Raw genomic sequence first — 13,967 nt, 5'->3', positions numbered from 1 at the left:
CGAACGCTAATAATGAAAAGTAATTAAAAAAAAAAACCCAAGAGACATTTATTGAGGGGGGGGGTACAGGACACAGCGGGGAACTGCGGGGGGACCCGGGCACGGCCAGCCCGGGGGTCCCGGGGGTCCCGGGGGCTCGGCCCGGCCCCGCGCTGGCTCCAGGGGCCGCCCCAGCTCCCGCCCGGCTCCGGCTCCTGCGGGACAGACGGACACGGCAGGGTCAGCAGCGAGAGGAGAACTGGGGGTCGGGATCGGGGCTGGGAATGGGGCAGGGGCAGCAGCGAGAGGAGAACTGGGGATCGGGATCGGGATCAGGGCTGGGAATGGGATTGGGGCAGGGGCAGCAGCGAGAGGAGAACTGGGGATCGGGATCAGGATCGGGGCTGGGAATGGGGCAGGGGCAGGGGCAGGGCTGGGAATGGGATCATGATCAGGGTTGGGATTGGGATTGGGGCAGGGTCAGGATCAGGATCAGGGTTGGGATCGGGATCAGGACCAGGACAGGATCAGGGCTGGGATCGGGATTGGGGCAGCGTCAGGGTCGGGACTGGGATTGGGGTCGGGATCAGGATCAGGGTTGGGATTGGGATTGGGGCAGGGTCAGGATCAGGGTTGGGATTGGGATCAGGACCAGGACAGGATCAGGGCTGGGACTGGGACTGGGGCAGGATCAGGGTCAGGGTTGGGACAGGGCTGGGATCGGGATCGGGACTGGGGCAGGCTCAGGACCAGGATATGGGTTGGGGTCGGGAACAGCTCCGGTGCTGGGGGCTCCGGGAGGGGCAGAGCCCCGATCCCAGTCCCGATCCCAGCCCCGATCCTGCCCCGACTCTGCCCTGACCCTGCCCCAATCCCAGTCCCGATCCCAGCCCCGATCCTGCCCTGATCCTGCCCCGATCCCAGTCCCGATCCTGCCCCGACCCTGCCCTGATCCCAGCCCCAATTCTGCCCCAATCCCAGTCCCAATCCCAGTCCCAATCCCCACCACAATCCTGCCCCGATCCCAGCCCTGATCCTGCCCCAATCCCCACTGCAATCCTGCCCCAGTCCCAGTCTCGATCCCAGTCCCAGTCCTGCCCCGATCCTGCCCTGATCCTGTCCTGACCCTGCTCTGATCCTGCCCCAATCCCAGCCCTGATCCTGCCCCGATCCTGCCCCGATCCCAGTTCCAATCCCAGCCCTGACCCTGCCTCAATCCCCACCCCAATCCCAGCCCCAATCCCAGCCCTGACCCTGCCCCAATCCCAGTCCCAATTCTGCCCCATCCCTGCCCAGTCCCCGCTGCCATTCCCGCCTCCACCCCTTCCCACCCTTTCCCCATTTCCATCCTTTTTCCTACTTTTCCTTTCTCTTTCCCGCACCTTTTTTTTCCCCTTTATATTTTCCCACTTTTCTCCCTAAACCTTCCTCCCAACTTTTTCTTTTCCTTCACCTTCACCCGAAACCATTTCATTATTTGTTCTCTCAATTCCCTTCCCAGCTTTTCCCTATTTTCCCCCCAATCTTTCCCCACCCTTTTCCCGTTTTTCTCCCCATTTTCCCCGTTTTTCCCCCCATTTTCCCTGTTTTTCCCATTTTCCCTGTTTTTCCCCCCATTTTTCCCTGTTTTTCCCCCCATTTTCCCCGTTTTTTCCCCACCCTTTTCCCCTGTTTTTCCCCCCATTTTCCCTGTTTTTTCCCCCACCCTTTTCCCCTGTTTTTCCCCCCATTTTCCCTGTTTTTTCCCCACCCTTTTTCCCTGTTTTTCCCCCCATTTTCCCCCTCACCTGGCCGTTAAAACCTTCTCCCTCCTCCGTAGCTGCCGCCGCCGCTGGAGCTGCCGTAGCCGCCTGTGGGGCCGGGGGGATTTAGGGACACCCAAAATTGGGGGACACATTTGGGGACCCCCCCAGTGACACAGCACCCCCCGCCAAGCACATTTTGGAATCCCCCAAAATTTTCTTGGGGGTCTCCCCAGCACATTTCGAGGCCTCCCCACGGTATTTTAAGGCCGCCCCAATACATTTTAAGCTCCCCCAGGTGATTTTTGGGGTCCCTCAGGTGGTTTTTGGGGTCCCTCAGGTGATTTTTGAGGTTCCCCAGGTGATTTTTGGGGTTCTCCAGGTGATTTTTGAAGTTCCCCAGGTGCTTTTTGGGGTTCCCCAGGTGATTTTTGGGGATTCACCGCCACCGTAGGGCCCCGAGCTGCGCCCCCCGGAGCTGCCCCAGTACATTTAGGATATTTTGGGGTTCCCCAGGTGGGATTTCAGGATATTTTGGGGTTCCCCAGGTGGATTTTGGGGTTCCCCAGGTGGATTTTGGGGTCCCCAGGTGCACTCACCGCCGCCGTAGGGCCCCGAGCTGCGCCCCCCGAAGCTGCCCCAGTACATTTAGGATATTTTGGGGTTCCCCATCTGGGATTTCAGGATATTTTGGGGTCCCCAGGTGCACTCACCGCCGCCGTAGGGCCCCGAGCTGCGCCCCCCGAAGCTGCCGCCCTTCATGGGCCCAAAGCTTGAGGCCTGGTTGTTGTAGCTGCCGAAGTCGTTGTAGCTGCCCCCGCCCCCGAAATTGCTGCCTGGGGGGGCACAGAGGGGTCAGGGGGGGACACCGAGCACCCAGGGGTGCCCCGGGATTGGGGGGTTTGGGATGGGGGAATTGGGATCCCCGACACTCCGGGAGCTCTGGGAGGGTTTAACTGGGAGCCCAAAGCCTGCGTGAGCTCGGGGATGGGCTCCCCAAAATCCCAAAGCCCCGGTGATCTTCAGGATGGGCTCCCCAAAATCCCAAAGCCCCGGTGATCTTCAGGACGGGTTCCATGAGGTCCCAAACCCCCCTGAGCTCCAGGATGAGTTCCTTGCGATCTAAAACCCTCTGTGATCTCCAGGATGGGTTCCCTGAGATCCCAAACCCCCCTGAGCTCCAGGATGGGTTCCCTGAGCTCCCAAACCCCCTGGTGATCTCCAGGATGGGTTCCCTGAGCTCCCAAACCCCCACGATCCCTTCCCTGACCTCCCAAGCCCTCAGCGATCCCTCTCCCTAACCCCGGCTGCCGGGGTTAGGATGTCAGGTGGGTGTCCCCATTGGGTGTCCCCAGTGTCCCCCGGTCGGTGTCCCCGGTGTCCCCATTATCCCCATTGGGTGTCCCCGGTGTCCCCATTATCCCCAGTGGGTGTCCCCGGTGTCCCCCGGGGGTGTCCCCCGGGGGTGTCCCCAGTGTCCCCAGTGGGTGTCCCCAGTGGGTGTCCCCAGGTGGGTGTCCCCAGTGTCCCCATTATCCCCATTGGGTGTCCCCGGTGTCCCCCGGGGTGTCCCCAGCCCCACCTGTGCCCGCCTCGCCCAGCCCGTTGCGCGCCAGCTGCGGCCCGTGCCCGCGCGCCGCCGCCGCTGCCGCCGCCGAACGCCCGCCGCCCGTTGTTGTTGTAGCTGCGTAGGAGCCGCTGCCGCGTAGCCGCGGCTGCCCCCAGTACCGGGGCCGCCGCCCGCCGTAACCTCGCGGGGAAACGGGAAAACGGAATTGAGGGCAGGGGGCACGGCAGGGGCGCAGGGGCCGGTTCTGCTGGGCACGGGCTGCGGGCTGCTGGGGCCGGCGTCCTGGCGGCCGGGCGTCCTGGCCTGCCCCGGGGCGGCGCCCCGCGCTGGGCTCCTGGGGCTGGGGCTGGCCCCGGGCTGGCGCTGCCCTGGGGCTGGGGCTGCCCTGGGGCTGGGTGTCCTGGAGCTGCCCCCAGGGCTGGAGCTGCCCCAGGGCTGGGTGTCCTGGCACTGCCCCCAGGGCTGGGTGTCCTGGAGCTGCCCCAGGGCTGGGTGTCCTGGCACTGCCCCCAGGGCTCGGGCCCAGCCTGGCGCTGCCCCCAGGGCTCGGGCCCAGCCTGGCGCTGCCCCGGGGCTCGGGCCCAGCCTGGCACAGCACTCAGGCCAGCCTGACATTGCCCCGGGGCTCAGGCCCAGCCTGGCGCTGCCCCGAGGCTCAGACCTGGCCTAGCACAGCACTCAGGCCCGGCCTGGCCTTACCGTCAGCACCAAATCCATTAAATCCGTCGCCGCGGCCGCCGCCAAAGGCACCTGGAAAGAACAAACCGGGCTGGGGCCCCGGAGCCCGGGGGGAGCCCGGCGGGGTCCCCGTGCCCCCTGCCCTGTCCCCTGTCCCCTGTCCCCTGTCCCCTGCCGTCACTCACCACGGCCGCCGAAGTTGCCGCCGCGGTTGAAGTTGTCACCGCCGCCGAAGCCGCCCCGCGCCGACCGCCGCCGAAGTTCCCGGAGCCGCTGCGGCCTGGGGGGGGCACAGCCTTAGGCACGGGGGGCACGGGGGGAACGGGGGGCACGGGGGGGGCACGGCGCTCACCTCGCTGGCCGGCCGAGGCGCTGGCCATCTCCTGCTTGGACAGCGCCTTGCGCACCTCGCAGTTGTGCCCGTTCACCGTGTGGTACTTCTGGACTGCGGGGACAGCGCGGGGTCGGCGCGGGCTGGCACCCGCCCCAGTGTCCCCAGGCTGTCCCCCGAGGTGTCCCCAGTGTCCCCAGGCTGTCCCCAGCCAGGCTGGCACCCGCCCCAGTGTCACTGGCCTGTCCCCAGCCAGGCTGTGTCCCCTCAGATGTCCCTAGCCTGTCCCCAGCCAGGCTGTCACCTCCCCACACTGTCCCTGTAGCACTGCCCCAGTGTCCCCCCAGCCAGGCTGTCCCCTCCCCAGTGTCCCCAGGCTGGCCCCGGTGCCCCAGTGTCCCCAGGCTGTCCCCAGCCAGGCTGGCACCCGCCCCAGTGTCACTGGCCTGTCCCCAGCCAGGCTGTGTCCCCTCAGATGTCCCCACACTGTCCCCAGCCAGGCTGTCCCCTCCCCACACTGTCCCTAGCCTGTCCCCAGCCAGGCTGTCACCCCCCTCGTGTCACTGGCCTGTCCCCAGCCAGGCTGGCACCTGCCCCAGTGTCCCCAGGCTGTCCCCCACCAGGCTGTGTCCCCTCAGATGTCCCCAGGCTGTCCCCAGCCAGGCTGTCACCCCCCAGTGTCCCCAGGCTGTCCCCCACCAGGCTGGCACCTGCCCCAGTGTCCCTAGCCTGTCCCCAACCAGGCTGGCACCTGCCCCAGTGTCCCCAGGCTGTCCCCCACCAGGCTGTGTCCCCTCAGATGTCCCCAGGCTGTCCCCAGCCAGGCTGTCCCCTCTCCCCAGTGTCCCCAGGCTGTCACCCCCCAGTGTCCCCAGGCTGTCCCCCACCAGGCTGGCACCTGCCCCAGTGTCCCCAGGCTGTCACCCCCCCAGTGTCCCCAGGCTGTCCCCCACCAGGCTGGCACCTGCCCCAGTGTCCCCAGGCTGTCCCCCACCAGGCTGTCCCCTCTCCCCAGTGTCCCCAGGCTGTCCCCCAAGGTGTCCCCAGTGTCCCCAGGCTGTCCCCAGCCAGGCTGTCCCCTCTCCCCAGTGTCCCCAGGCTGTCCCCCACCAGGCTGTGTCCCCTCAGATGTCCCCAGGCTGTCACCCCCAGTGTCCCCAGGCTGTCCCCCACCAGGCTGTCCCCCACCAGGCTGTGTCCCCACGCTGTCCCCAGCCGGGCTGCCACGCCCCCCAGGTGTCCCCGGTGTCACTCACTGACGATTTTGTCCACGGAGTCGTGGTCGTCGAAGGTGACGAAGGCAAAGCCGCGCTTCTTGCCGCTGCCGCGGTCGGTCATGATCTCGATGACCTCGATCTTGCCGTACTGCCCGAAGTAATCGCGCAGGTGATGCTCCTCCGTGTCCTCCTTGATGCCGCCCACGAAGATCTTCTTCACCGTCAGGTGCGCCCCGGGCCGCTGCGAGTCCTGGGGACACGGGGACACGGTGGCACGGGGGACACGGGCACCGCGCCTGGCACTGCCCCAGGGCCTGGACACTGTCCCTGTCCCCAGGGCCGCCACCCAGCAGGTACAACCACCGTCACCATCGCTGTCCCCAAGGCCACCGCCCAGAGCAGCACGCGTGGATAATGTCCCCATCCCTAGCCCCAGGGCCACCGTCAGGCAGCAAGCACAGCCACTGCCACCATCCCTGTCCCCAGTGTCACTGCCAGGAGCACCCAGCACAGCCACCACCACCCCTGTCCCCAGTGTCCCCTCAGTGTCCCCAATGTCCCCAGTGTCCCTCACCTCTCTGGACACGGCCCGTTTGGGCTCCACCACCCTGCCATGTGTCTCCCAATGTCCCCAATGTCCCCTCAGTGTCCCCAATGTCCCCTCAGTGTCCCCAATGTCCTCTCACCTCTCTGGACACGGCCCGTTTGGGCTCCACCACCCTGCTGTGTCCCCAATGTCCCCTCAGTGTCCCCATTGTCCCCTCAGTGTCCCCAGTGTCCCTCACCTCTCTGGACACGGCCCGTTTGGGCTCCACCACCCTGCCGTCCACCTTGTGCGGCCGCGCGTTCATGGCAGCATCGACCTCCTCCACCGAGGAGTAGGTGACGAAGCCAAAGCCCCGCGAGCGCTTCGTGTTGGGGTCCCGCATCACCTGGGGACAGCGGGGACACCTCAGGGACAGGACAGGGACACGGGGACGGACACAGGGACACGGGGACAGACACAGGGACAGACACAGACAGACACAGGGACACGGGGACGGACACGGGGACAGACACAGGGATGCGGGGACAGACACAGGGACAGACACAGGGACATGGGGACAGACACAGGGACAGACACAGGGACAGATACAGGGACAGACACAGGGACAGACACAGGGACAGATACAGGGACAGACACAGGGACAGACACAGGGACACGAGGACAGACACAGGGACATGGGGACAGACACAGGGACAGACACAGGGACAGACACAGGGACACGGGGACAGACACAGGGATGTGATGAACCCAAAGCCCTGTGAGCGCTTCGTGTTGGGGTCCCGCATCGCCTGGGGACAGCGTGGGGACACGGGAAGGCACACGCGCAGGGAGGGGACACAGGTGAGGGGACACACACAGGTGAAGGGTCACGCACAGGTCACGCACAGGTCACACACAAAGGGACACGCAGGTGACACGCGCAGGTGACACGCGCAGGTGACACGCACAGGTGACACGCACAGGTGACACACAAAGGGACACGCAAGTGACACGCGCAGGTGAAGGGTCACGCACAGGTCACACACAGGTCACACACAAAGGGACACGCAGGTGACACGCGCAGGTGACACGCACAGGTGACACGCACAGGTGACACGCGCAGCGGTCCCACGCGCACCCAGGGGATCCCAGGGATGGTTTTGGGGTCCCTGGGATGGTTTCGGGGGTCCCAGGGATGGTTTCGGGGGATCCCAGGGCCGGTTTTAGCAATCCCAGGGCTGCTTTTGGGACCCCAGGACCATTTTTGGGGTGCCAGGGCTGGTTTCAGGGACCCCAGGGCCGTTTTGGGGGTCCTAGGACCATTTCAGGTACCCCAGCCCCATTTTGGGGATCCCAGCCCCTTTGCCCCCGCCCACGTCGAGGTCCACTCCCCCGTCCCACCCCGTTCAGTGACCCCAGCCCCATTTTCAGTGACCCCAGCCCCTTTCGGTGACCCCAGCCCCATTTTGGTGACCCCAGCCCCGTTTCGGTGACCCAGCCCCATTCGTGACCCACGACCCCAGCCCCTTTCGGTGAATGGCACGTGCATACCCAGACCCCAGCCCCATTTTTGGTGACCCCAGCCCCATTTTGGTGACCCCAGCCCCGTTGCAGTGACCCCAGCCCCGTTTCAGTGACCCCAGCCCCATTTTGGTGACCCACCATCAGTACCGCCCTTCAGTGACCCACCCCATTTTACCCCAGCCCCCCCCCCGTTTGGTGACCCCGCCCCATTTTGGGGCCCAGCCCCCAGTACCCCCCTTGCAGACCCACCCCATTTGGTGCCCACATTTTGTGACCCCCCCCGTTTCGGTGACCCCAGCCCTTCTCCCCACCACCAGCGGAGGCCGGCCGAGGCCCAGCCGCGTGACCCCAGCCCCGTTTTGGGGACTTGACCCCAACCCCCGTTTTGGGGACCCCAGCCCCGTTTCGGTGACCCCAGCCCCGTTTTGGGGATCCCAGCCCCGTTTCGGTGACCCCAGCCCCGTTTTGGGGCTCCCCCTCACCACGCAGTCGGTGAGCGTGCCCCACTGCTCGAAGTGGCTGCGCAGGCTCTCGTCCGTGGTCTCGAAGCTCAGGCCCCCGATGAAGAGCTTGCGGAGCTGCTCCGGCTCCTTCGGGGACTGCGGGGACACACGCAGCGCTGGGGAACCCCAAAAACCCCTCCGAGGGCTCAGGGCAACCCCAAAAACCTCCTCACACAGCTCTTGGCGTTAGGAGGACCCCAAAACCCCCAAAAACCCTGAAAGGGGCAGGGAGGGGATCAGGGGAAGCCCAAAACCCCCTGAATCAGGTAAAGGGGATGGGGAACCCCAGAATCCCCTCCCAGAACCCCCTCACCCAGCTCTGGGGGATCTGACACCCCAAAATCCCTCCTGGGACCCAAAAAATCCCTCCTGGGACCCCCTCCCACCCCAAAATCCCTCCTGGGACCCAAAAAATCCCTCCTGGGACCCCGCCCACCCCCCAGCTCCTGACATCCCGAACCCACCCCCAACAAACCCCCCGACCCCCCCTGGACCCCATCCCTGGCCCCAAAGGGCCCCCCCCGAGCTGCCCCATCCCAAATTTTGGGGTCACCTGAACCCTGAGCACCCCCAGTTCCCACCTGGGAGGACCAGCAGGCCCCCAGCACCCCCCAGCCCAAACTTCTCCGCCTGCCAAACCCCCAGATCTCTCCCCCAGCCCCCATTTTGGGGCTTAGCAGTCCCCCCAACCCCTCCATCCCCTCATTTTGAGCCCCCCAACCCCAAATTTGAACCCCCTGACCCCACAAAAACCCCAAGTCCCCATACCCCACATTTTAACCCCCCCATCAACCCAAATTTTCCACATCCCACGCCCCCAAATCTCTCCCCAACCGCCATTTTGGGGGCCTCCCACTCCCCTCAGCGCCCCCAGCCCCTGATTTGAGCCCCTCCATCCCCGACCTTTGACCCCCCAACCCTAAATCTGACCTCCCCCCCCCCCCCAGCTTTAACTTTAAACCCCCCACACCCCAAATTTTCCCACCCCCAAACCCCCCCTCTCCCCCCCGTTATTTCCAAGACCCCCGTGTGTCCCCCCCCCCTTCCCCCACCCCGGGTGACACAAAGGACGCGCACGTGGCCGCGGGAGCGCGCGCGGGGGGGGGGCGGTGGGTGAGGGGGGGGTCGCGCATGCGCCTGAAACGGGGGAAGGGGGGGCTCTGTGGGACCCCCCCAGAATAGAGCCTGAGGGGGAGGGGATGGGGGGCTCTGTGGGACCCCCCCCCCAAAATGGATCATGAGGGAGGGGAGGGGAGGGGGAGCCCTGTGTGTGACCCCCCAATGGCGCCTGCGCGGGTGAGGGGAGGGGGGGGCGCGCGGCGCGCAGGCGCACTGAGCTCCCGCGGCCCGCCAGGCGGCGGCGGCGGCGGGGGCGGCGCGCTGACGGGGTTGGGGGGGGGTGGACGGGCGGACGGGATTGATAAAAAACCACCGCGCGCGGATGGGCGAGCGGGACCGCGGTGCGGGCGCTGACCTCGGCCTTGGCCATGGCGGCGGCGCGGGGCGGGGCGGGCCGGGCGGTGGCGGCAGCGCGCGATGCTCCCTCTGCGAGGGCCGACACGGAAAGGGGCCGAGCGACGCGAGCGCCGCCGCCTCACCCCGCCGCCCCCGCCGCCCTCACGGCCCCCGCGCCGCCTCCCATTGGCTGACGCCTCGCGGCGCCGCCGCCTCATTGGGTGGCTGAACGAGCTCCGCCCCCGCTGCCGCCACTGATTGGCTGATCCGAGAAATGTCCCGCCCCTGCGCCGCGGTGATTGGGGGGAATTGCTGTCGCCACGCCCCGCGCGGCTTTTCCCGCTCCGGCCCGGAGACTCCCCGGCGCGCCGCTGATTGGTTGGAGAGGCGGAGGGCCCGCCCCCAGCGAGGCGCTCATTGGCTGGGCGCGCGGGGGTACGGCCCCCATTGGCGGGCGCGGCCGTCGCTCAGCGCGGGCCGCCGGCGGGCCCAGCGCAGCTCGGCGAGCGCGGCGCGGCGGGTGCAGACCGGGGCGGCGGCGGCGACTCCCGGCGGCGGCAGAAGGGGCCGCCCGCCCGCCGGCCCCAAGGTGCGCCCGGAGCAGCGCATGCGCCAATCGCGGCGGGCTCTGGGGGGGGGAAAAGGCGGGCGGACGCATGCGCGGAGCGCGGCCGGCGGCGCCTGCGCGCTGCGGGCGGTTTTGGCGGTTGGAGCGCGGAGCGGCGGCAGCTCGGAGCGGCGGCCAAACCGCGGCGAACGGGCCCGCGCCGGAGCCGCTCCCCGCGCAGGTAGCGCCAGCGGCGGGCGGCGGATGAATGGGCGGCAGCGTGGGGGCGGGTCCGCCGCCGTGATGGACAGGCGCGGTGGCCAATGGATGCTGGCGGGAGGCAGGGCCACGCGCGGAGTGACGGGCGCGGCATTTAATCGCTACAAGCGGGAGGCGTGGCTTTGCTTGGATTGACAGGCGCGCTGACCAATAGCGGCGCAGTGAAGGCGGGGCGGCGCTTGGAGTGACGGTTTCACCGCCCAATAGTGGCGCAGCGGGGTTGTGGCGAGCGGCGGGGCGCTCAGCCAATCACCGCGCGGGCGCGCTGCTGCTCTGACCAATCGTGTACCGCGGCGTGCTTCTAGCCCCACCCTCTGGCCCGCGCGCCGGGCCCCTCAGCGGCGCTTTGAACCCAAATCTGCGGCTTTTTACCCCAAAATTGCGGGGTTTGCTCTCAAACCGCCGCGTCCCGCCCCAAACCGGCGGTTTCCTGCCTCACACCGGCAGCTTTTCCCTCAGAGCTGCGGTTTTTTGCCCTGGAGAGGCGCTTTTGGCCTCAGCGCGGCGCGTTCCCTTTGTTCCCTCAGGATTCCCGGGCGCGGGATCCGGGACCGGCGCCCCGGGGGCTCCGCCGCGCGTTTTCCTCTCCTAAATTCGCCTTTTCCCACCCAAACGGGCCCCTTTGCCCTCAGGAACCCAGCCGGAACCTGCCGGTTCCCGGCCGAATCCCCGCCGGGAATCCGGCAGGAAATTCCAGCCGGGAGCGAGGAATTCCCCGCGTCCCTCGCGGGGCCGCGTTTGAGAGAAAGAAACCCGCTAAAATCCTGCCTGGAGGGAGGGGAAATAATCCCCAGTTGGGGTTTTCTTAAAAAGTCTGGTTTTAAATCGTCCTCGTTTTTAAGGGGTTTAGCCCAAATTCCATTTCCCTGCTCCCAGATCCCCCCCCCCTCAGTTTTAGGGGATTTATTCCAAATCCCGTTTCGCTCTGCTTAAATCCTCTGTGTTTTTTGGGTTTTTTTTAAGGGGTTTTTAGCCCAAATCGCGTTTCTTTGTGCCTAAATCCCCGCTGGTTTTTAGGAATCGGCCCCTCCTGTGCCTCCCCCCTTGGGATTTCCCTTTGGAGATCCCAAACTGACCCCAAATCCCTTTCAGGGATCCCAAAATGACCCCAAATCCCTCTTGAGGATCTCTAAATGACCCAAATCCCTTTTTGGGATGCCAAAATGACCCCAAATCCCTCCTGGGGATCCCAAGGTGTCCCCAAATCCCTTTTGAGATCCCCAAAATTACCCCAAATCTCCCTTTGGGTGTCCTGAGATGAGCCCAAATCCCCCCCCGAGCCGTCCCCTGTCCCCCCTGGGTGACAACGCCGTGTCCCCAGAGCTGCGCTGTGGGCAGGAGGAGCCCCTGGGTGACATTCCCTGTGCCACGGTGACACTCCTGTCCCTGTCCCCAGAGCGGTGGCTGCGCTGTGGGCAGGAGGAGCAGTGCCATGTCCCAGGGTGACATTGTGTGACCCATGGTGACACTCTGTGACGCTCCTGTCCCTGTCCCCAGAGCGGTGGCTGCGCTATGGGCAGGAGGAGCCGGCGGGCAGTGCCAGGGTGACATTGTGTGACCCATGGTGACACTCCTGTCCCTGTCCCCAGAGCGGTGGCTGCGCTATGGGCAGGAGGAGCCGGCGGGCAGCCGACAGCTCGTCCTCGGGGGAGGAGGAGGAGTATGTGGTGGAGAAGGTTCTGGACCGGCGCGTGGTGAGGGGCCAGGCCGAGTACCTGCTCAAGTGGAAGGGCTTCTCCGAGTGAGTGACAGCGGGGACAGCGCCCTGGGTGTCCCCTGACCCTGTCCCTGGTGTCCCCCAGTGTCCCCTGACCCCGTGAGTGACAGCGGGGACAGCCCCGGGAGGGGGCACAGCGCCCTGGGTGTCCCCTGACCCTGTCCCACAGGGAGCACAACACGTGCGGGTGGAGAGATGTCCCCTGAGTGTCCCCTGGGTGTCCCCAGATGTCCCCTGGCTGTCCCCTGTCTGTATCCCTGGGTTTCTCCTGACCGTGTCCCCTGGGTGTCCCTGGGTGTCCTCTGGCTGTCCCCTGACCGTGTCCCCGGGTGTCCCCCAGGGAGCACAACACGTGGGAGCCCGAGAAGAACCTGGACTGCCCCGAGCTGATCTCGCAGTTCCTGCGCAAGGACCGCAGGATGAGGGACATGAGGGACAGCGAGGGGACGCGGCCCCGCGAGCGCCCCGAGGGCGCCAAGCGCAAGGGACTGCCCGGGGAGGACGGCAGGGCCAAGAAGAAGAGGGAGGTGAGAGGGACACGGGGACACGGGGAGGGGATGGGAACATGAGGATGGGGACAGGAGCCTGGACTCCTGGAATGGCCAATCCCATTTTTCCCCAAACCATCCCCTTTTCCCCAAACTCCCCTATTTTCCCCCAAACCCGCAGAGCAACGACATCGCCCGCGGCTTCGAGCGGGGGCTGGAGCCCGAGAAGATCATCGGGGCCACCGACTCCTGCGGGGACCTCATGTTCCTCATGAAGTGGTGAGGCCGCCACCTCGCTGTCCCCTGCGTCCCCTGAGCCCCCCAGTTCCTGTCCTTGTCCCCCAGTTCCTGTTCGTGTCCCCGGTTCCTGTCTGTGTCCCCTGGTTCATGTCTATGTACCCAGTTTGTCCCTTTGTCCCCAATTTGTGACCGCAATTTGTGTCCCCAATTTATCCCCTTGCCCCCAATGTGCCCCCAGTTTGTGTCCCAGTTTATCCCAGTGTCCCCAGCCTGTCCCAGTGTCCCCAGTTGGTGTCCCCATCCTGACCCTGTGTCCCCGCAGGAAGGACACGGACGAGGCTGACCTGGTGCTGGCCAAGGAGGCCAACCTCAAGTGTCCCCAGATTGTCATCGCGTTCTACGAGGAGCGGCTGACGTGGCACGCGTACCCCGAGGACAGCGAGCCCAAGGAGCGGGACCCCCCCCGCAGCTAAGCCCCCCAGCTGTACATAGAGCCCGGACTGTCCCCCGGCCCCTCCCGTGTCCCCCTGGGGACAGGGGTGTCCCCAGCCCGTCCCCGCCCCCGGGGCACGTTTGGGGGGTGGCCCCGATTTCGGTGTTTTTTAAAGTCGGTGTTTTTAGCCGGGGCGCCCCCCCCAGGGGTGTCCCCCATGTCCCCTCTGTCCCCTCCCCCGTGTTGTCCCCAACCCCCCGGATTTGCTTCCAATAAACAACAGTCACTTTTCAGAGCTGCCACCTGTGGGGCTGGGGACACCGCTGGCAGCAGCACGGTGTCACCAACGTGGCCTGCTGTCCCCAGCACAGGGCCCTCAGATTGTTCCAGTGTCCCTAGCCCAGTATCCCCAGTATGGCCCAGTGTCCCCGAGTGTCCCCCCGGTGCCCCCTGGTGGTGACAGCGGGCGCTGCACGGGGACAAAGGGGACGCGGGGACAGCGGGGGTGGCACTGGGGGGGCCCGGAGGGTACAAAGGGGACCGCCGGGATGGGGCGGGGGCTGTCTGGGGACATGGGGGGGGGAGCTTTGGGACACCTGGGTGACACCGGGGAGATTGTTGGGGACGCTTGGGTGACAATGGAGGGGAGGCTGGGGACACTCTGGTGACCCCGGGGAAGGTTGGGGACACTCCAGTGACCCCGGGGGGGTTTGGGGACACTCCGGTGACACCGGGGGG

At 66.3% G+C, this 13,967-nt stretch overlaps 2 protein-coding genes across 3 annotated transcripts; one reads left to right on the top strand and one right to left on the bottom strand.

Annotated features, from left to right (window-relative positions):
* Nucleotides 1-42: 42 nt before the first annotated feature.
* On the bottom strand, nt 43-9,679 carry HNRNPA1 (heterogeneous nuclear ribonucleoprotein A1). Its single transcript, XM_030967217.1, is given in 11 exon segments — nt 43-194; nt 1,767-1,829; nt 2,435-2,557; nt 3,991-4,041; nt 4,155-4,212; nt 4,215-4,249; nt 4,322-4,414; nt 5,557-5,767; nt 6,303-6,449; nt 8,050-8,166; nt 9,545-9,679. Coding segments are annotated over 10 exon segments (906 nt in total). The 5' UTR covers nt 9,560-9,679; the 3' UTR covers nt 43-194; nt 1,767-1,773.
* A 337-nt stretch (nt 9,680-10,016) lies between these two features.
* CBX5 (chromobox 5) lies at nt 10,017-13,535 on the top strand. 2 transcript variants are annotated; one of them, XM_030967229.1, is made up of 5 exons: nt 10,017-10,114; nt 11,941-12,092; nt 12,409-12,595; nt 12,738-12,835; nt 13,119-13,535. In XM_030967229.1, exons 2-5 carry the CDS (start codon nt 11,956-11,958, stop codon nt 13,267-13,269), a joined length of 573 nt encoding a protein of 190 aa, XP_030823089.1. In that variant the 5' UTR covers nt 10,017-10,114; nt 11,941-11,955; the 3' UTR covers nt 13,270-13,535. The 2 variants fall into 2 exon arrangements, with proteins under 2 accessions (XP_030823089.1, XP_030823091.1); XM_030967231.1 differs by lacking the exon at nt 10,017-10,114 and adding an exon at nt 10,219-10,313.
* The last annotated feature ends 432 nt before the right edge of the window (nt 13,536-13,967 follow it).

Source organism: Camarhynchus parvulus, chromosome 29 (assembly GCF_901933205.1).
Source record: "Camarhynchus parvulus chromosome 29, STF_HiC, whole genome shotgun sequence".
Taxonomy (NCBI): Eukaryota; Metazoa; Chordata; class Aves; order Passeriformes; family Thraupidae; genus Camarhynchus; species Camarhynchus parvulus.
The sequence above is the reverse complement of the archived record's forward strand: the minus strand, read 5'-3'. Positions and strand labels throughout refer to the sequence as shown.

Coding starts and splice junctions, on each gene's coding strand:
- CBX5 (XM_030967229.1), top strand. CDS start 11,956: ATGGGCAGGAGGAGCCGGCGGGCAGCCGACAGCTCGTCCTCGGGGGAG. Junction 12,093..12,408: donor AAGTGGAAGGGCTTCTCCGA/GTGAGTGACAGC, acceptor GGTGTCCCCCAG/GGAGCACAACACGTGGGAGC. Junction 12,596..12,737: donor GGGCCAAGAAGAAGAGGGAG/GTGAGAGGGACA, acceptor CCAAACCCGCAG/AGCAACGACATCGCCCGCGG.